The sequence below is a fragment of the Phyllobates terribilis genome, unplaced genomic scaffold (genome assembly GCF_046119375.1).
Source record: "Phyllobates terribilis strain yellow unplaced genomic scaffold, ASM4611937v1 Scaffold_1__5_contigs__length_1240528914, whole genome shotgun sequence".
Taxonomy (NCBI): Eukaryota; Metazoa; Chordata; class Amphibia; order Anura; family Dendrobatidae; genus Phyllobates; species Phyllobates terribilis.
The window spans coordinates 70,136,187-70,158,976 of record NW_027362761.1 but is presented as its reverse complement, the minus strand read 5'-3'; the positions used below and the strand labels follow the sequence as shown (position 1 = coordinate 70,158,976).

At 43.5% G+C, this 22,790-nt stretch overlaps 1 protein-coding gene across 1 annotated transcript in view; it reads left to right on the top strand.

Annotated features, from left to right (window-relative positions):
- The window catches only part of LOC141266096 (structural maintenance of chromosomes protein 2-like), a 206,799-nt gene that overhangs the window by 24,458 nt on the left and 159,551 nt on the right, over positions 1-22,790 (top strand). Inside the window, exons 4-5 of the mRNA XM_073680173.1 lie at positions 4,037-4,159; positions 5,333-5,371. Coding sequence (XP_073536274.1) covers positions 4,037-4,159; positions 5,333-5,371 — 162 coding nt within the window. The remainder of the gene's footprint in view (positions 1-4,036; positions 4,160-5,332; positions 5,372-22,790) is intronic.

Genomic DNA, 22,790 nt, shown 5'->3' with positions numbered 1-22,790 from the left:
GATTCTCGGTTGGCAGGTCATCCAGGAATTTCTGAGACTAAGAGACTTATCAGTCGCAGTTTTTGGTGGCCTGGATGGCTGAAAGAAGTCTTCCAGTGGGTGCGTCAATGTACTGTGTGTGCTAGGTCAAAGGCTTCACATACTCCTGCTTCGGGGTTGCTTTGCCTTCTGGAGGTTCCTAGTGAAGCCTTGGACGCATCTCACAATGGATTTTATTACTGATCTTTCTGTGTCCGAGGGTTTTACTGTCATCTGGGTGGTCATGGAGCGTTTTAGTAAGATGTGTCATTTGGTTCCATTCATTAAGTTGCCCTGCGCCAAGACACTCGCTAAGGCATTTGTTAAGGAGATTGTCAAGCTTCATGGCGTTCCCACGGATATTGTTTCTGATAGAGGACCTCAGTTTGTTGCTCGCTTTTGGCGTGCTTTTTGTGACAGGTTGGGAGTCCATTTGTCATTTTCGTCTGGGTATCATCCTGAGTCTAATGGACAGACTGAAAGAAAGAACCAGGATGTAGAACCATTTTTGAATTGTTTTGTCGCGGACAATCAAGAGGTGTGGTCTGAGTTTCTTCCTCTCGCGGAATTTGCTCTTAACAATCATACATCCTCCTCTGCTGGGTGTTCTTTTTTTTGTTGTACTGCCGTCTTTTGGTTCGTTCTCCAAATTGGGGTCGGCGCTGCCGGAGGAGGAGAATTTTCTCTGGTGATTTGGATAGAGTTTGGACTAATCTACGTTGCAACCTTCAAGAGGCTAACAAGAAGTCCAAGAAGTATTTTGACAGGAAATGTAAGGAGGTTTTGTTTACTGTGGGTGACATGGTTTGGTTGTCCTCAAAGAACCAGCGGTTGAGGATTCCCTCTATAAAACTGGGTCCTACGTTTGTGGGTCCATTTAAAGTGCTTCAGGTTGTTAATCCGTCTGCTGTTAGGTTGGATGTCCCTACTTTCTGGAAGATTAATCCTGTGTTTCATGTTTCCTTGTTGAAAAAGGCTGATGTATCAGATAGGGATGCCACTGTCACAGTTCCTCCTGTGGTGGAAGACGGCGAATATGAAATTTATCGTATCTTGAATTCTAGATGGCATAGAGGGAGATTACAGTATCTTGTTTCCTGGAAGGGTTTCGGTCCCGAAGATAACTCCTGGGTAAGGACGGATGATGTTTCTGCTCCTAGGCTTGTTAAAGCTTTCCACAAGAGGTTTCTGGGCCTGGAGGATCCGGAGGATCCTCATAAAAGAGGGGGTACTGTTAGAACCCTCCTGTTTGTTTTTTCCATCTTGTGTTTTGCGGTCACATGACCATCTGCCTTTATATTCCAGCTCCGCCCTTCTGGCTGTGCTGGACTTCAATGTTGTTTTGTCTGTTTCTCTAGCCAGGTGCTTCGGTGCCTTTCTCTGTCAGTTCGCTTGGTCCTTCTGGGACCTCTAGTACCTTTTTGTCTGTTTGTCTTTTTGTGTTCTGCAACAACTTCTCTGTTTAGGAGGTGTCCCATTTTTGTTCCAGTCCTTAGTTCTTTAAGGGACCCCTCCCCTTATGCTATAGGTCTTCGTTCAGACTAGCCGAGGACTAAGGCGGGTCTGTTCGCAAGGAACAGGCAGCCCGCTACATCGTAGGGATTCAGCTTAGTCTTACTGTAGGGATAGCTTTCCCCTTTCTTTCCTTAGTACTTGTTGCAGATCATAACACTGACGCTAAGACAGGGCATGGATACCGTGCCTTAGTATGCCTTATACTTCCTCAACCCTGGCGGTGTAGCTGAAAAACCAAAGACAATCAAAATACCCAAATAAGTGGAAGTAAATGGATAAATTGCACAGTGCAAAAATAATGATAAATAAGAAAGGGTATTTAGTTAACATAATTTTGATCAAAATAATGTAAAAGCCATCCCGCCACGTCACGGCAACCCTTATGGGACAGTCCTAACTCTAATATTAAAATCTTACCATTTGTCAAGTGACATACATATGGATAAGGGCAGAGAGACTGAACCCCTAGTAGAAGCATAGACCTGAGAGGCAGAATGAATCTTTCAGCTCAGACAGGCTTCCTACTCAACAGCTTGTTTGTCCTTTGGTTGTTGCCTCTATTGATGGACAACCCCTGGCAGAGCCTATTTGTCATGTCACACTGCCTGTCACCTTCAAATTGGAACCCAGCACTTCCATGGTTTCACCCAGGGCTGTGGAGTCGGAGTCGGTGTCCATTTTGGTTGATATAAAATGGACCAACTCCTAAAATATATGATAAATTGGGAACATTAGTTCAATGCAATTTGTGTTATAGATTTTTTCCTAAGAATTTAGGAAAGTTATGAAATGTCCTATAAATATCTGTTCTATTCCTGGATATTCTAAGGATCTAGGCTTTTAGTTGAAATGAATCTGTACTGCACTTTATGTACATGCTCAGTAGTGAGGCAGTGCTGTGGAGTTGGAGTCGTAGAGCCAAAGTTGGGAGTCAAGGGAAATTGAGGAGTCTGAGTTGGATGTTTGGCTCACCGACTCCATAGCCCTGGTTTTGTCTTTACACGTTGGTCATTGACTGGTCCAACGGTCAGGTGCTACAGTGGCGATCATCGTGTTCTACCAACTATCGTACCAAGGTCGTGCCCAAGTCCCCCCTTCCATGCCTTCGGTCCTGCCTTCCCTGACTGAGTCCCGTGTCTTGTCTCGATCATCTGATTCTGAAGAAGAATCTCGGCACATCTTTAACCCGGCTAAGGTTGTTAAAGCAGCTTCTCTTGTTGTAAGGGACGTCCCTTGGATAAAACTTTAGCTTCAACTAGGAGGAGGAGAATCCTGTCCTGGAGACATGAATCCAAGCTGGTCAAGGATGTTCGGGACTGTGGCCGCCTGTCCACAGTGCGCTAGTAATAGTGAGTCTTCTAGGAACAAGCCTGCTGAAAATGTCTGCACCCCTTCCATTGCGGAGATGTTTCCTCAGCGGTCTAGCCTAAAAAGGGAGGGTCATAAGGGGGTGATACTGTTACGGTGCTAACTTGCATTCCTTCTCAGTGCCACCCTACTCTCAGTGGTCACCACGCGATTTCTCCTCGCGTCAGTCTGGCTCTCTGAGATTTGCCTCATGCAGCACTCCTCAGCACTGCTGCATCTGAATGTGTTTCAATTTGGCTCTATTGGGGTGTGGTCAGTCTCTGCAGGAATTTAACCCTATGTCCTGCAGAGATTGGGTTGTCTGGCCTATCTTGTGCCAGCAGGCTCTTTATTAGACAGCTCCTCCTACCACTCCTGGCCTGAACATTGCTTCCTAGTCAGTAGTTTTCCTGCTAGTGACCTGTTTGTGCGTGTATGTTTCTGTTTCTCCCGTTATTGACCTGGCTTGTATGCCTGTCCTGTCTGACCTTTCCGCTCCTGACCTCGGCTACGCATTCTGATCCTGTGCTGCCTACCCCAACCTCAGACCGTTTGACTACATCTTTGTCTTCGCCCTTCTTTACTTTGTACCCGTGCCTTTCACCCTCCTGGGGACTACCATGAAGTGTTACCGGCTGCCCACCCTATCCTCACCACCAGAGGCTCTAGTAAAGACCCGGTAGACATCTAGTGATGTCCTTCCAGTGTACGCGTAGCTCATGGCGCAGTGGATCCACGCCCACCAGCTTAACATAAAGCACTGTTTCTAGCTCCGCTCCATTGAAAAAATATGTCCAATATATAGAAATAATTTCTAAAGAAAGGGAAACGCAAAATTTAAAATGCTTTCAGTAATCTTTTATTGTCATAAAAACAAAATCTGAAAAATAGACATGTATTTTCTATATTTCTTTACATTTTCTCTCTGATATCAGCAAAAAAAATTAAATAAATAAAAGTGACATAAAAATTAAGGCGTGTGTTATGCAAAAAAAAGAGGCAAAAATCATTTGAATACCTGAAGGGGAGAAAATTATACAGCCGTTAAAAGATCATGTGTGATAACACCCGTAAATATCCCTGGATAGGAAAGGGGATAAATGGCTTGGTTATGAGTTGGTTAAACTACTCTAATATTTATTATTTTTCCTCTTAGGTTGCCATCGGTGGTAGAAATAAATATTTAATAAATGGATTCAATGCTTCGGTCACTCGTGTGCAAGATCTTTTCTGTTCTGTTGGTCTGAACGTCAATAATCCTCATTTTGTCATCATGCAGGTATGTACTGTTAGGCACATTAGGTTATTGCTCATTTATTTTATTTTAAATCTAACTATTCTCCCAATATAAAAAAAATCTTAGCCCCAGCTCCCCACTTTGTGACACCCACATCCCTGTCCTTCTAATTTCAGTCTCATGACCATGGTTTTCTAATCATAAAAAGGCTACGTTGCACTCCTTTGTGGTGGGTGCCCGGATAGGATTCCACTCCATTTATGTAATTCAATAAGAATCTGGCGCTCCAAAGTATGATGAAGAAAATAATTTTTAATTTACATGATCCTCCAATATGAAAAATATATTACCGTTTCTGTCCAATTCGGCCTTCATCAGAACTGTAAATTAAACAACAATTTTATAATATGAATATGCAACATATTCACAATGTTCATAGTATTACAATAAATTGAGCAAAAAAATTGAATTTGATATGATAAGTCCATAGTACATCTTTACAATTTTAGCAAATAAGTGCAAATAGTCAAATTAAAATCGAAGTGGCTAAATTCTTTAGATGTGATTTGCAGGCATATAACATTAAATATGAGATATGAGAGACGGAAAATACAAAAGATACATCGTATTATTACCAGGATGCTGCCCAATTTATATGTGGATCAAAGCTGCAAAGGAAGGGGGGATAACATGAATCACTATCTCTGTGCAAGTCAAAATAAATGAAGAAGACCTTAATAAATATTCAGTACTCACCAAGACCACGTGGAGGGGGGGCATACGAGCAATAGTGCTACATAGTGAAGAGCACGACCATGCTATGGGGAATGCTCTATGGACTTATATCAAATCCAATTTTTTTGCTCAATTTATTGTAATAACTATGAACATTGTGAATATGTTGCATATTCATATTATAAAATTGTTGTTTAATTTACAGTTCTGATGAAGGCCGAATTGGGCCGAAACGTTAATATATTTTGCGTATTGGAGGATCATTTAAATTAAAAATTATTTTCTTCATGGTTTTCTAATGTCCTGTGAATCTCAAATTACTTGGTTTGTATTTATAATGATATATTGGTCTTTTATTGCAAAAGTTCAGGTCTTGATTTTACAGCATAGGTTATAAAGTATATTTCTATATTTCATAGTGCTTTCCAAGTCAATATCACATCTACCTCATATATATTTATTTTTTCTATTCATTTGTAGGGCAAGATAACAAAAGTTTTGAATATGAAGCCTCCAGAGGTAAATATGTGTCTCTTTATGGTAATTTTAGCCTTATTACAACCACAACAAAAAGTTCTAAACAATGCTTGTTGGACTGATTGAACCCATAGGTGCTTCACAGAACTATTTTTTTTTTTTTAAATCAAATCTTTTTTATTGAAAATTTTAAAGTAATTTATAACATTAATAACATTAAACAAAATATCACTTACACAAAAATGTGTATAACATAACATAGGAGTTTTGTACTTAGATTATTCCTAAGGGAATTATTGGACCACATCTCTTAGTCCTGAAAAAGAAATATGTTAAAACATACCCAGCAAATTGTTATTCCATACTTGATGGCCCTACAGTCTTTTAGGTAACAGATTTATTACAGATTGTGTTTCAGTCATTTAAACAGGCAAATAGAATTGTAATGGACTTCCAAATAAATCAAACTGTCTCTCCAATAAAAACCCTCATGATGTCAGACAAGGAGTATTCAACCATGGACCATATATATTCTCTCAAGTGTGTTCAATGTATTATGTTTTTTGTATATACCTTTTTAGAGTTTAATGATATCACTTGTTCACAGAACTTTTTAAATGCAGATGAGAAAACAAAAATGATATTTTTAGCTGCTAAAATATTGTTTTAGCCCCAAATTCGTAATTTTCACAATGGATAATAAAAGAAAATGGACCCCATAATTTGTTACACAATTCTCCTGAACTTGATGCCATCTCATATGTGATCAAAAACTCCTGTTTGGGCACATGGCAGGGCACGGAAAGGAAAGAGGGCTATTTGATTTTTGGAGCATAAATTTGTAAATTCGTAAATATGCAGATTCCCTGAGGTACCAAAACAGCAGAAACCTGCCCACAAGTGTCCCCATTTTAGAAACTAGACCTCTCAAGGAATTCATCTATGAATATATTGATCATTTTTAACCCAAAGGTGATTCACAAAACTTTATAACATTTAGATGTGAGAATAAAAAGACATTTCCACTAAAGAGCTGTTTTAGCAAAAAATTATAATTTACACAAGGAGTAATAGGAGAAAATGAACCCCATAATTTGTTATGCAATTTTTACTGAACGTGCCAGTACCCCATATGTGGTTCTACACTACTGTTTGAGCACACGGCAGGGATCAGATGTGAAGGAGCTTTACTTGGCTTTTAGAATGCAGATTCCATTTGAACAGATTGTGGGCTCCATTGGCCGAGCCAGAAACCCCCACAAGTGACCCCATATTGGAAATGGAAACTTCACTACCTAAGGAATTCATCCTGCAGTGAGTAGGTGCTCATTGAATTTTATAACATTGGGACATGGAAATATTAACAATATAGTGGTAAAAATGTACTTTTTTTGCTGCAAATTTGTTTGTTACACAAGGATTAATGGGGGAAACTGGACCTCACAGTTTATTGCGCAATTTCTCCCAAACCCGGTAATACCCTGTATGTCGCCGGAAACTACTGTTTGGCCACACGTCAGGGCTGAGAAGGAGGAGAGCTATTTGGCTTTTAGAGCACAGATTTTTCTAGAATAGTTTGCGGGCAACATGTGTGGAGCCCCTAAGGTGCCAGAACAACAGAAAATCCCAAAAATGACCCCATTGTAGAAATTGCACCTCTCAATGAATTCATCTACTCTGCAGCGACTATTTTGTAACAGCCACAACTTGCTGTATTCTGGTGAACTGCAAATATGCCAGTTTAGTTCCCATACATTATGCCCTCATACAGTGTAGTGCCCCCCTACAGTGTAGTGCCCCCATATATTGTGCTCAACTTGTGCTTTTGCAGACACACACCCCATAAATTAAGTGCGCTCTCTCCGCTACAATAATGCCAAACATGTGGCCGCTTACTGCGGTTTAGGCACACTTGGGCTCAGAATGAGGGGGGCATTTCGGAGCGCAGATTTCACCGTATTGTATGTGAGTGAGGTGGGAGCCATGTCACTTTTCCAGAGTCTTTGTTCTACCAGTAATGTTGTAACCCCTATATTTCCAGTGACAGATGACGAACCTGAATGGGGGCTGGTTTTGTGCTGGATATGTTAGGGTTTTTATTTTTAACATTTTGGGGTACATAATATTTTTTGATCGTTTTTAGTACAAGGATGGGATCACATTCTTGTGTTCTATGCTGAGCACTTACGGGTTTCCGTGTAAATCCCACATAAAGGCGATTGAGACGTAATCCCGATGAAACCACTCAGTAAAATGAGGCTGATCAAGACACTTTGGAGTCTTTTTGGCTACTGTTCCGGTGGTATCCATATTTTTAGGCGTGCATAGAACTGTGGTTGTCCTCATTTGTGCGTTAAAAAGATGCCTAAAATAACCTGATACCACCGGAACAGAGGACAGACTGAGTCCAAAGAGACTCCATCTGCCTCATAAGTGAGTGGTTCCATCCGTGATTTTGGGATTTACACGGAAACCCCGATGTATGCGCTCAGCGGAGAGCACAGGATAAATGTGAGCCGATTCTTATTCCGATTTTTGGGAGGCAGAATGAATAAATAGACATGAGTACAAGAATAGTTCTTATTTTTATTTTTGCACCGTTCACCATAAGGTATAAATGATAAGACAACGTCATTCTTTGGGTTGATGCGATTACAGTGCTACTAGATTTATATAGTTTTTTTTTATGTTTTGCTGCTATCACATAGTAAAAATGCTTTTTATTTATTGCGCTGTTCACCATGCAGTAAAAGTGCGTATTCGTCAGGTCAGTGTGAATATAGCAATACCAGTGTTATATCTTTTTTTATACCTTTCTACTTTACATATGACTTTTTGATCGCTTTTAATTCAATTTTACTCTGTGTCCTCATTGGGGGACACAGGACCTTGGGTGTTATGCTGCTGTCCACTAGGAGGCGACACTAGGCTTAATCTGAAAAAGATTAACTGGTGGCTCCTCCTCTGCAGTATACACCACCTGAGGGCGTCAGCCATCTTCAGTTTTTGCTTAGTGTCGCAAGGAGGCACACCTAAAGATTTTTACTCCACTATTTTTTTCTAAATTTTTTCCACTGAGTTACAGATGAAGATAAGTGGGTCTCTGAAGAGACTCCCGGCATGGCTCCTTCCTCTGCCCCCTTCTAGGGGTGCACAGTTGAAGTTGAGACTTCTCCTTACCATGTCACTCCTTCCCCAGCCCCTCGGGTGTTGGTTCGAAGTCGAGAACCCCCCTCCTTCCCCAATTCCTTTTGGTCTCTGGGTTGAAGTCGAGTGAGGATTACAGCCTCCTGACGGTGAAGGCAGCACCCTCCCTAATCCCCCTCACGGGGGTATTAGGTTGAGACACCGCAGGTAGGATCTGTGCAGAGCGCTCTGCACCAACTTACAGGGATCGCAGCCTTGCTGCAGACCCCTGATGGACCGGGGGACAGTGCTGGCAGAAGGGCAATACAGAGACACAGGCTGCTGACAGCTCTGTCTCTCTGCCGGCCCAGAGCTACGGTGCCTCACAGGAACCCTTTAAGGGCTCCCTTTTTATATATTTCCCCACCGCCCTCCCTGCCATTAAAAACCGGGGGGGGGGGGCCGATTCATATCCGCTACCCCCCCGGACTACCGCGCCGGCCTGGAGCCCTTTTGGGCATACTTTCTAAATTTACTCCGCGGCTCCGGCCTAGCCGAAGCCGCCGCCCACTCCCTGCCCCCCGGATGACCATTATGACACTACACAGTGTCATACAGGGGCGGAGACGAACTGAAGGGCGCGCTTTCTAGAAACGCTGCCGCCTTTTCAGCGCTCCGCCCCCCTTCTTCTCCTCACTCCGGCGGCCATTAACAGTGCAGAGGAAGTTAACTCCTCACATACTGGTCGCCAGCTGGTCTCCGGGGGCAAAGGATTTTGGATGTTACCGGCGCTGGACTAAAGCAGGCACATTAAGGTGGGATAAATCCACAGCTAGAGTCTCTACTCCGCTGTGAGGCTTACAACTTCTCTGCACTGCTGGCCCCCTCTGCATAGCCACTCTGCATCGCTGGCCCCCTCTGCATAGCCACCCCTGAGCTGAGTATATAATTCAGTGGTTACTGCACTGGCCTTGGGACAAACACTATGCCGGGCTCAAAGTCCAAGAGAACCAGGCAGGATTGCTATTATGCATTCTGTACAGCCTGCAATAATACTCTCCCTAGTGGCAGCACGTACCCGCATTGTCAGGATTGCATGCAAACTGCTGTGCCAGAGCCCCATGAAGCACTTCCCAATACTTCGGTGCCTAATACCACACCGAAATGGGTCACTCAGATGTCGCAATCTATGACGCAGTCTATAGATAACCTCACATCCACATTGCTTCAGGCTCTGCAGAATCATACCTCGGCTATGAACACTACTCAAAGGGAGAGTTCCACTCAGGGACATGATGGCACGGGCACATCCACGTCTAGATCAGAATGCAAACGGACCACAGGTCTCGTTCATCTGCGTCATCCCATACCACAAGGTCGTCTCCTTCTAGCGTGAGACACCGTACTCCCAGCTCATCTAGACCGTCCCCTGACAGGGACAGACAACACAGACAGCCATCCCTTACCAGAGAGGGTCCCCGCTCCGGTTCTCCCAGCAGGAGACCCCTCAGCGAGATACAGGATTCAGAAGACACCTGTGATTCCGACTCAGACAAGGAAACTGAAGGGTCCCTGATCCCTATTTCCCCGGGCAATACAGTGCTGGTTGATGATTTAATCTCATCTATTCATCGGGTGCTGGACATCTCCGATCCACCCCTGGAGACACCAGAGCATAAAATTTCCTTTGAAGGAGTCCTGAAACCGCCTAAGGTCTTTTTTGACCACACAGAGTTTGATGCGATCCTTAAAAAGCAGTTCTCACAACCTGAGAAAAAGTTTACTAATCGCAAATATCTGGAGGCACGGTACCCCTTTCCACAGGAGGTCACCAAAAAGTGGACAGATCCACCTGAAGTGGATCCCCTAGTCTCCAGACTAGCAGCTCAGACACTTCTTTCACTGCCAGATAGCTCAACCCTCAGGGACACAGCAGACCAGCAGGTAGAACTCATGGCTCGTTCAATTTTCGAGGTCGCAGGGGCCTCCCTGGCCCCCTTGTTCGCCTCAGTTTGGGCTGCCAAAGCAATCTTAGCCTGGGCCCAAAATTTACAAACTGCCCTACATACATCTACCCCTGAACTGTCGGACCAGGCTGCCCAAATATTAGTTGTCACAGATTACATGCTCCATGCAGCTCTGGATTCTGCAAGGGGTGCAGCCGGGATAGCTTCCAACGCCATCACGATTCGGCGTATCCTCTGGCTTCGAGAATGGAAAGCAGACGCAGCTTCAAAGAAGTCCCTCACTCACCTCCCGTACCTCAATGGTCGGCTTTTCGGTGAACAGTTGGACACAATGATATCCAACGCTACCGGGGGTAAAAGTACCTCCCTCCCTCAACTGAAGCCAAAACGCACTTATAAAAACCGTAATCAGGCACGTTACCGATCCTTTCGGAACTTTTCCGGCTGGTCCGTCTCGCGACCAGCACAGAATAACAGCCGCGCTCCACGCAGGGACAACTCGAGGTCGACGCAAAAGTCGGACAAGACCTGGCAATCAAGGGCAGGCCAGTCAAAATTTAGAGAGAGGAAAGTCTCGCACTTCCCCCTCATCATGACTCACCAACTTTGGAAGACACCCCACCTGTAGGCGGCCATCTTTTGCTCTTTCATCAGGTTTGGCTGCCTATTTCAGAAGACAGGTGGGTCAGAGAACTAGTATCTTCAGGATACAAGATAGAGTTCATTTCCACCCCGCCAAACAGATTCTTTCCGTCTGTTCCCCCAAAACCGCCAGCCAAGGCTCGTGCCTTCCACCACGCGGTTTCATTGCTTCTCCAAGCAGATGTCATAGTAACGGTCCCCACGGCCGAGCGCTTCCAAGGGTTCTACTCAAATTTATTTGTAGTCCCCAAAAAAGGAGGCAGCGTACTGCCCATATTGGATCTAAAACAACTCAACAAATATGTACGGGTACGTCATTTTCGCATGGAGTCCCTTCAGTCCATCATTGCGTCCATGGAGAAGGGAGAATTTCTCGCCTCCATAGACATTCAAGACGCATACCTACATATACCAATTGCACCAGCTCATCAGAGATTTCTCAGATTCGCAATCGACAAGGAACACTACCTCTCCCGTTCGGGCTTGCCACGTCTCCCAGAGTGTTCACCAAGATCATTGCGGTCACCATGGATGTCCTGCACTCCAGAGGCATAATGGTCGTTCCATATCTGGACGATCTCCTCATCAAAGCTCCCACCTTCAAGGACTGCGAAATCAGCTTCTCAATCACAATTGATATTCTAGTCGTTTGGGCTGGTTAGTCAACTTAAAAAAGTCATCACCAACCCCGAGTCAGTTTCTCACCTTTTTGGGAATGTTATTCAACACACTCAAGGGTCTAGTACTACTCCCCAAGGATAAAGCACTGCCTCTCCGAATAGGAGTCCGCACCCTACCTCGCAAACCCCATCGGTCTCTCCGGTTTGCCATGAGAGTCCTTGGCAGGATGGTGGCGGCAATAGAAGCGGTCCCATTTGCCCAGCTTCACCTCAGGCCTCTCCAATTAGCCATCCTCAAGTCATGGGACAGGAATCCTTTTTCCCTCGACAGGGAGTTTCAGTTGACGTCGTCAACCAAGAGATCTCTGCACTGGTGGCTCAAGCCAACCTCGTTGTCAAAGGGAAAATCCTTTCTCACGGGTCAATGGAAAGTTCTGACCACCAATGCGAGCCTGACGGGTTGGGGTGCGGTACACATGCACCACAGAGCTCAGGGCAAGTGGTTCCCAACAGAAGCGACCATGCCCATCAACATTTTGGAAATTCGTGCCATTTTCCTGGCGTTGAGAGCCTTCCATCATCTACTGGCAGCCTCTCACATCAGAGTACAGTCAGACAATGCCACAGCTGTGGCATATGTCAATCACCAAGGGGGGACCTGCAGTTCCCAGGCGATGCGAGAAGTGACACACATTCTCCATTGGGCAGAAGACACAGGTTTGGTTCTCTCGGCGGTCCACATCCCAGGAGTAGACAACTGGGAAGCAGACTTCCTCAGCCGACAGGGAATGGACTCGGGGGAGTGGTCTCTCCATCCCGAAGTTTTTCAACAGATCTGCCACCGCTGGGGGACTCCGGACGTGGACATAATGGCATCCCACTTCAATGCCAAAGTCCCTAACTTCATGGCCTGAGCACACAACCCGCGGTCGTTGGGAGCGGATGTCTTAGTTCAGGACTGGACTCAGTTTCAGCTCCTGTACATCTTTCCACCTCTTCCCCTAATATCCAGAGTGGTGAGGAAGATCAAGCAAGAGGGATTTCCAACCATCCTCATCTCACCAGACTGGCCCAGACGTACGTGGTACGCCGACATCGTGCAGCTTACAGCAGACGTTCCTTGGTGTCTCCCACACCGCCCGGATCTTCTGTCACAAGGCCCGTTCTACCACCAGAACTCAGGGGCCCTCAATTTGACGGCATGGCCATTGAGACCTGGGTTTTAACCAAGTCAGGGTTCTCGCCTGACGTCATTAAAACCATGATCAGAGCACGGAAGCCAAACTCTGCTAAGATCTATTACCGTACCTGGAAAGCCTTCTTTACTTGGTGCGATTCTCGTGACCAGACCCCTTTCCCTTATTCCCTTCCCAGGATACTTGGGTTTCTACAATCGGGTCTGGAGGCCAAACTGTCTCTGGGCTCTCTTAAGAGCCAGGTGTCAGCTCTCTCTGTGCTTTTTCAGACGCGCATTGCTAACAAGCAGCAAGTAAAGACATTTCTTCAGGGGGTTTCCCGATTGGTTCCCCCCTACAGAAGACCGCTAGACACGTGCGATCTCAACCTAGTGCTGACAGCATTGCAGGAAGCACCTTTTGAACCCCTTAGGGAAGTCCCACTCCACCTTCTATCCCAGAAGGTGGTTTTCCTAGTGGCAATCACCTCGCTACGCAGGGTGTCTGAACTCACAGCACTCTCCTGCAGACAACCCTTCCTGGCTTTTTACCAGGACAAGGTAATTTTCCGTACGGTTCCATCCTTCCTTCCGATGGTTGTGTCCGACTTCCACCTAAATGAGGAAATTTCACTGCCATCCCTCTGTCCGGCCCCGGTTCATAGAGTGGAAAATAATCTGCATACGCTTGACCTTGTCAGAGCATTACGTATCTATGTGTCTAGGACTGTGCCCTTTCGGAAGTCTGATTCTCTTTTAATTCTTCTGGAAGGCGGCCGCAAGGGTCTGCCAGCTTCCAAAGCTACCCTTGCTAGGTGGATCAAATCCACCATCCAAGAGGCTTACCGCCTCAAAAATTCTCCTCTTCCAGCAGGTATTACGGCACACTCTACGCGTGCGGTAGGGGCCTCCTGGGCTATTCGGCACCAGGCTTCGGCGCAACAAGTGTGTAAGGCAGCCACCTGGACTAGTCTATACACGTTTACCAAGCACTACAGCGTTCATACCCAATCCTCGGCAGACGCGAGCCTGGGTAGACGTATCCTGCAGACGGCCTGCCCCAATAATAGGGATCTGTCTACACAATATTCGTCCATTGCTTCCCACCCAGGGACTGCTTTGGGACGTCCCAAGGTCCTGTGTCCCCCAATGAGGCGACAGAGTAAAGGAGATTTTTGTGTACTCACTGTAAAATCTCTTTCTCTTAGCCTCTAATTGGGGGACACAGCTCCCACCCTGCTGCCCGTGTCGGGCCATTGTTACGTTGAGTTCTCATATTGGTGTTTTTTTCTTGAGCTCGTACATAGTTGCCTTCTTATAGGCATGTTTATGTTATCCATGTTACGTTCCTCCTACTGCTTTTACACAATACTGATCATGGCTGACGCCGTCCAGGGGTGTATACTGCAGAGGAGGAGCCACCAGTTAATCTTTTTCAGATTAAGCCTAGTGTCGCCTCCTAGTGGACAGCAGCATAACACCCAAGGTCCTGTGTCCCCCAATTAGAGGCTAAGAGAAAGAGATTTTACGGTGAGTACACAAAAATCTCCTTTTTTTGTGTGTCAGTCTGATAAAAAAGCAATATTTTTTTAGGTGTTTTTTCTTTTTTTTTATGATGGTGTTCGCTGTACGGAATAAATAATTTTCCAGTCTTATAGAGCAAGTTGTTCCAGACACGACACTACCAAGTATGTGTATTTTTTGTTTATTTTTGTTTTAATGCAAATGCTGTATTTTTAGTGGTAAAACGGCTTTTTGTGAATTGTGTGTGCGCTCTTTTTATGTGTTTTTATTTAAGTGTTTTTTCACTGTGTTCCACTGTGGGACATGTATAATTTTTTTTTTAATTCGGTAATTAAGAAATAGACATTTTACATTGAGAATAATGCATATTAAACTGATAGATACAGTATTATAGATTTTTACATTAATAAAGCTGAATATTTATAAAAATGAATTATTTACGTATTTTCCAATTACACAACTATATATTGTACACAAGGTTTATAAAGTCAATACACTTATTGTTTCAAGTTTGTGTATGTGTGATTAATTATTACCCAGAATTACATGTCTAACAAAACAAGTGTTCTCTAAAACTAGAAAGAACTACTTTGTTGCCAAAAATTATCCTATTACAGAAATTTAGAAAGATAATTAAAGTTGCTGTGTTTATGGTATTACGATAATTAAATATGAGTCACTATATCTTTTGTTTTATTCATCATTATATCTCGAATCATTATCTGTGTGTAGGGACAGTAAGATGGGACGAATTCCAGAGATCCCAGGACATGTATAATTTTTACTCTGATTGTTGGTCTTATGTGCTGGAGAGCTATCAGTGAGTCACTGACAGAGCTCTAAGACCCTTAAAGCAGGATCTTACAGGCCACCATACCTTAGGGTAATCCGATGACCTCAGGGTACCATGACAAGGCTCGGCACCCGCGGTGGTCAATCCTGCCATAGGGGTTCTTTTAACCCCCTTTTAACCACTTAGATACTGCCTACGCGATTGACAACGATATTTAAGGAGTTAATCGATGACAAAACCGGCCAGGCCGATACCGCAGGGTTGCAGCTGTTATGTGCAGATGTTACATGCGGGAATTTCGGCAGCGGGAGTGGCGCTATTCACTTATTCCACAGTGCTGTTAAAAAGCGGCGCTGAGGAATAAGGTCCCTTAACCCCTTTACAGCCCATGACGTATTAATACGCGTCAGTGTCCTGGGCTTTAAGAGCCTGACCCGTATTAGTACGTCATCGCGATCGCGCGCGCACACAGGCTGTGTGGGCGCGATCGCCGCCGGGTGTCAGTTGATTGTCACAGCTGACACCCGGTACTATGTGCAGGGAGTGTTACCGCACCGCTCCCGGCACATTAACCCCCGCAATGCTGCGATCGAAGTTGATCGCAGCATTGCGGTGGCAAGGGGAGTTGATCGGTATACTCACCTCCTCTTCCGGCCTCCAGCGCTGTCTGCCGCGGCTTCCCGGGTGTTGCCATGACGACCCGATGTCGTCATGACAACATCCGGGTCACCAGGCAGCAGGAACATTGTTTGGTCATGCGCAGTGTACGACCACACAATGTTCTCACTGTGCAGCGTTGACTGCCTGCATAGCACAGGGATGGTGCTCCATCCCTATGCTGTGCAGGCGATCAGAATAAAAAAAGTTAAAGTCCCAGAGTGGGACAAAGTAAAAAGTGTAAAAACTCTCAGAAAGTGAAAAAAAAAAAAAAAAAAATTGTAAAAATGTTTAAAAAAAAAAAAAAATTTAAAAAATAATCCACCAAAAATAAAAATATAATGTACCCATCAATAAATATTATTATGAAAAAAAAGCAAACAAACAATGAAAGTACACATATTTGGTATCGCCGCATCCGGAACGACCTGACCTATAAAACTGTCCCACTAGTTAACCCCTTCAGTGAACACGGTAAAAAAATAAAATAAAAAACAAAGCAAAAAACAATGCTTTATCATCATACCGCCAAACAAAAAATGGAATAACACGCGATCAAAAAGACGAATATAAATAAAAATGGTACCGCTGAAAACGTCATCTTGTCCCGCAAAAAACAAGCCGCCATACAGCTCCATCATGCGAAAAATCAAAAAGTTATAGCTCTCAGAATAAAGCAATGCAAAAAAATAATTTTTTCTATAAAATAGCTTTTATTGCGTAAAAGCGCCAAAACATAGAAAAACAATATAAATGTGGTACCGTTGTGAACGTACTGACCCAAAGAATAAAGCTACCTTATCAATTTTACCACACGCGGAACAGAATAAAAAAAAAACAAAAAAAACAATTCCTGAATTGTTGGTTTTTGTTTATTCTGCCTCCCAAAAATCGGAATAGAAAGCGATCAAAAAATGTCAAGTGCCTGAAAATGGCACCAATAAAAACGTCAACTCATCCCGCAAAAAACAAGCCATCACATGACTCTGTCTGCCAAAATATGGAAAAATTATAGCTCTCAAAATATGGCGATGCAAAAACTAGACTTTACAAAAAAATGCGTCTTTTAGTGTGTGACAGCTATCAATCATAAAAACCCAATATCAATCTGGTATCACTGTAATCGCACCGACCCGAAGAATAAAGTCGTCTAATCACTTATACCACACAAGGAACGGTGTCAAAAATAAACTCTCGGGTTAGGGTTGTGCTAGGGTTGGGGTTGTGCTAGGGTTGGGGTTGTGCTAGGGTTAGGGCTGGGGTTGGGGTTAGGGTTGGGGTTGGGATTTTTTTCAAAAGTAAGAAAAAAAGATGACGATATGGCGACAAGTGTTGAGCGTTAGTTCTCGCTACTTGAGTTTGCATCGGGTGCTCTAGTATGCATTGAGTATCGTGGGTATTTGAGTGACATGCTCGAGTCTCCGCCCCATATGCTTCGCGGCCAAAAAAACTTTGCGGGGATTGCCTGCCATGCACGAACGATCCCTGCATGTCTAATAACCATGAAACATGCGGGGCAGGGACTTGAGCATGTCACTCGAGCACACGCAGTACATGGTGCATACCTGAGTACCCGATGCAAACTCAAGTAGCGAGCACTTGCGCTCAAGACTAATGACAACTTATTCAATATGATGACCTAATGTTATCAAATTCTCTGTCGTACCTCTGGGTTCAAAATGTTCACTATACCCCTTGATAAAATCCTTGAGGGGTCTAGTTTCCAAAATAGGGTCACTTGTGGGGGGTTTCCACTGTTTAGGCACGCAGGGGCTCTCCAAACGCGACATGGTGTCCGCTAACAAATTGAATGGAAAATCGGCTCAAATTGCTAGCGGACACCATGTTGCGTTTGGAGAGCCCCTGTGTGCCTAAACATTGGAGCTCCCCCACAAGTGACCCCATTTTGGAAACTAGACCCCCCAAGGCACCTATCTAGATGCATAGTGAGCACTTGGAACCCCCAGGTGCTTCACAAATTGATTCGTAAAAATGAAAAAGTGGGAAAAAAAATACTTTTTCATTTTTACGGATTAATTTGTGAAGCACCTGGGGGTTCAAAATGCTCACCACCCATCTAGATAAGTTCCCAGGGGGGTCTAGTTTCCAAAATAGGGTCACTTGTGGGGGGTTTCCACTGTTTAGGCACATCAGGGGCTCTCCAAACGCAACATGGCGTCCGCTAATTATTCCAGCAAATTTTACAATCGAAAATTCAAATGGCGCTCCTTCCCTTCCGAGCCCTGCCGTGCGCCCAAACAGTGGTTTTTCCCCACATATGGGGTATCTGCGTGCCCAGGGGAAATTGCACAACAAATTGTGGGGTCCATTTTTTCCTGTTACCCCTGCGAAAATAAAAAAAATTGGGTCTAAAGTAACATTTTTGTGAAAAAAGTTAAATGTTCATTTTTTTCTTCCACATTCCAAAAATTCCTGTGAAGCACCTGAAGGATTAATAAAGTTCTTGAATGTGGTTTTGAGCACCGTGAGGGGTGCAGTTTTTAGAATGGTGTCACTTTTGGGTATTTTCTGTCATAAAGACCTCTCAAAGTGACTTCAAATGTGATGTGGTCCCTAGAAAAAGGGTTTTGTAAATTTTGTTGGAAAAATGAGAAATCGCTGGTCAACTTTTAACCCTTATAGCTCCATAACAAAAAAAAAAAATTGGTTCCAAAATTGTGCTGATGTAAAGTAAACGTGGGAAATGTTATTTATTAACTATTTTGTGTGACATATCTCTCTGATTTAAGGGCATAAAAATTCAAATTTTGAAAATTGCTAAATTTTCTAAATTTTCGCCAAATTTCCGTTTTTTTCACAAATAAACGCAAGTGATATCGAAGAAATTTTACCACAATCATGAAGTACAATATGTCACGAAAAAACAATCTCAGAATCAGGGGGATCCGTTGAAGCGTTCCAGAGTAATTACCTCATAAAGTGACAGTGGTCAGAATTGTAAAAATTGGCCTGGTCATTAACGTGCAAACCACCTTGGCTTGTAAAGGGGTTAATGACTGCCATTTAAAGGCGTATCAGAGGTCGTAAAGGGGTTAAGTACACTTTCCCACCCACTTGTTTTCCATCTGTCTCTGCCCTTCTCTGGCTTTATGAAGCCAGAGCTTTCAATCAAAGAAGGTGGGAGTGGAGGTTGATGGAAAACAAGCAGGTGGGAAGGGGTTTAACCACAACCAAATGTTCATTTTCATCAATAGATCTTGGAATGATAATAAGTTCCACAATTAGATGTGTTTACATAAAATGTTCCTGTGCTGAGATAATCTTAAACAGTGGGGAAATAAGTATTTGCTCCCTTGCTGTTTTTGTAAGTTTGCCCACTGACAAGACATGAGCAGTGTATAATTTTAAGGGTAGGTTAATTTTAACATTGAGAGATAGAATATCCCAAAAAAATCAAGAAAATCACATTGTATAAATTAAATAAATTTATTTGCATTTTGCAGTGAGAAATAAGTATTTGATCCGTCTGGCAAACAACACTTAATACTTGGTGGCAAAACCCTTGTTGGCAAGCACGGCAGTTAGACGTTTTTTGTAGTTGATGATGAGGTTTGCGCTCATCTCAGGAGGAATTTTGGTTCTCTCCTCTTTGCAGATCATCTCTAAATCATTAAAATTTTGAGGCTGTCGCTTGGCAACTCGGAGCTTTAACTCCCTCCATAAGTTTTCTATGGAATTAAGGTCTGGAGACTGGCTAGGCCCACTCCATGACCTTACTGTGCATCTTTTTGAGCCACTCCTTTGTTGCCTTGGCTGTATGTTTTGGGTCATTGTCTTGCTGGAAGACCCAGCCACGACCCATCTTCAATGCTGTTATTGAGGGAAGGAGGTTGTTGCCAAAAATCTCGCGATACATGACCCCATCCATCTTCCCTTCAGTACGGTGCAGTCATCATGTCCCCTTTGCAGAAAAGCACCCCCAAAGAATAATGTTTCTCCCACCATGCTTCACGGTTGGGACAATGTTCTTAGGGTTGTACTCATCCTTCTTTTTGTCTCATCTGACCACAGCACCTTCTGCCAATAACTCACAGAATCATCCAGGTGTTCATTGGCAAACTTCAGACGGCCATGCACATGTGCCTTCTTGAGCAGGGGGACCTTGCGGGCACTGCAGGATTTTAAACCTTTAAGGCATAATGTGTTCCCAATGGTTTTCTTGGTGACTGTAGTCCCATCTGCCTTGAGATCATTAACAAGTTCCCCCTGTGTAGTTTTAGGCTGATCTCTCACCTTCCTCATGATCAAGGATACCCCACGAGGTGAAATTTTGCATGGTGCCCCGATCGATGTCAATTGACAGTCATTTTGTATTTCTTCCAATTTCTTACTGTTGCACCAACAGTTGTATACTTCTCACCCAGCGTCTTATTTATGGTTTTGTAGCCCATTCCAGCTTTGTGCAGTTCTGTGATCTTGTCCCTGACATTCTTAGAAAGCTCTTTGGTCTTGCCCATGTTGTAGAGGACAGAGTCTGACTAATTGAGTCTGTGGACAGGAGTCTTTTATACAGGTGACTATGTAAGACAGCTGTCTGTAATGCAGGTAACGAGTTGATTAGGAACGTCTAACTGGTCTATAGGAGCCAGAACTCATAATGGTTTGTAGGGGATCAAATACTTATTTCTCACTGCAAAATGCAAATAAATTTATCTAATTTATACAATGTGATTTTCTTGATTTTTTTGGGGGGATATTCTATCTCTCAATGTTAGAATTAACCTATCCTTAAAATTATAGACTGTTCATGTCTTTGTCAGTGGGCAAACTTACAAAAACAGCAAGGGAGCAAATACTTATTTCCCCCACTGTACATGTGCCCCTGCTGTATACTGTGTAATGGCTGTGTCTATTTGTGCAGGAACATGGTCTGATCATACCACCTGGGCAGGGGTGGAAGAAAAAGAATATACAGACATTACATCATGGGATGGCAAGTTATTATTTTTTAAAACATTGTTTAAAAAAAGCAGGGGAATGTTTTACCTCACAAAAAGAATCAGCTGCCATCTCATGCTGTCCTGTCTGTATACTCTCTTTTGCTTCCTCCCCTGCCCAGGAGATGTGGTATGATCAGACCATGTTCCTGTACGGTCACACACAGCCATTACACAATACACAGCAGGGGAATATTTATAAGATTTTCTCAGCACAGGAACATTTTATTTAAACACATCCAATTGTGGAAGTTATTATTATTCCAAAATCTATTCATGTAAATGAACTTTTGTTCATGGGACAACCGCTTTAATCTATTTCTGACGTGGGGCATAATAATACTTATCTGCGCCCTGGGCTTATTGGACTTGACACGTATTATTATGCCTTGGCGATCGCTCCCGCACAGAAGCACCCGGTACTATATGCCTTCAGCGGTGCCACACTGCTCCCAGCACATTAACACTCGAGATGCTGCGATTGAAGTCGATCGCAGCATTTCCGGTGCAGGCACTGATAAAAGTGCGCCTCTTACCTTCTATCCGGCATCCCGCGCTGTGTATGCCGGATCTGGATAGTTGCTATGGTGACCTGATGTCGTCATGACGACATCCGGGTCACCATTCATCAGCAAGATAGGTAAATCGTGCTCAGTGCACAATCTACCTAACTTGTGTGTGCAGGGGCTGCAGCCTGCACATCATAGGGGATGATGCTTCTCCCTTATGCCGTGCAAGCGATCAGCCTGCAAAAAATGAAAGTCCCATAGTGGGACAAAGTGTAAAAGTTAAAAAAAAGTCTCAGAAAGTGAAAATATATATATAAAAAAAACAAACACATGAAACTTATTGCGAATTTCATAAGAAAAACAATGGTGTGCTTGGTTTTAACGTAACTTTATTCTTTTATGAGTTTTTGACAAGTTTATGACCACTTATAAAATGTGTTCAAAGTGCTGCCCATTGTGTTGGATTGTCAATGCAACCCTCTTCTCCCACTCTTGACACACTGAGTTTCCAAAATGGGGTCACTTGTGGGGGGTTTCCACTGTTTAGGCACATCAGGGGGCTCTCCAAACGCGACATGGCGTCCGCTTATTATTCAAGAAAATTTTACATTTAAAAAGTCAAATGGCGCTCCTTCCCTTCCCAAACCTGCCGTGCGCCCAAACAGTGATTTCCCCCACATATGGGGTAACGGCTTACTCAGGAGAAATTGCACAACAAATTTTGGGGTCCAGTTTTTCCTGTTACTGTTGCGAAAATAAAAAAAAATTGGGTCTAAAGTAAATTTTTTGTGAAAAAAAAAAAATGTTCATTTTTTTTCTTCCACATTCCAAAAATTCCTGTGAAGCACCTGAAGGGTTAATAAACTTCTTGAATGTGGTTTTGAGCACCTTGAGGGGTGCAGGTTTTAGAATGGTGTCTTTTTTGGGTATTTTCTGTCATAAAGGCCCCTCAAAGTCACTTCAAATTTGATGTGCTCCCTAAAAAAATGGTTTTGTAAATTTTGTTGGAAAATGAGAAATTGCTGGTCAACTTTTAACCCTCATAACTTCATAACCCAAAAAAATTTTGGTTCCAAAATTGTGCTGATGTAAAGTAGATATGTGGGAAATGTTATTTATTATCTATTTTGTGTGACATATCTCTGATTTAATGGCATGAAAATTAAAATTTTGAAAATTGCAAAATTTTCGCCAAATTTCCGATTGTTTTCATAAATAAACGCAAGTCATATTGAAGAAATTTTACCACTATCATGAAGTACAATATTTCACGAATAAATAGTCTCACAATCAGTGCTATCCGTTGAAGCGTTCCAAAATTATTAGCTCATAAAGTGACAGTGGTCAGAATTGTAAAAATTGGCCTGGTCATTAACGTGCAATCCTCCTTCGGGGGTAAAGGGATTAAATGATTGGCCACTAGTGATGAGCGAGTATATTCTGTTGACCCTTTCATCGAGCATGATCGAGTTCTCACCGAGTATTTACAGC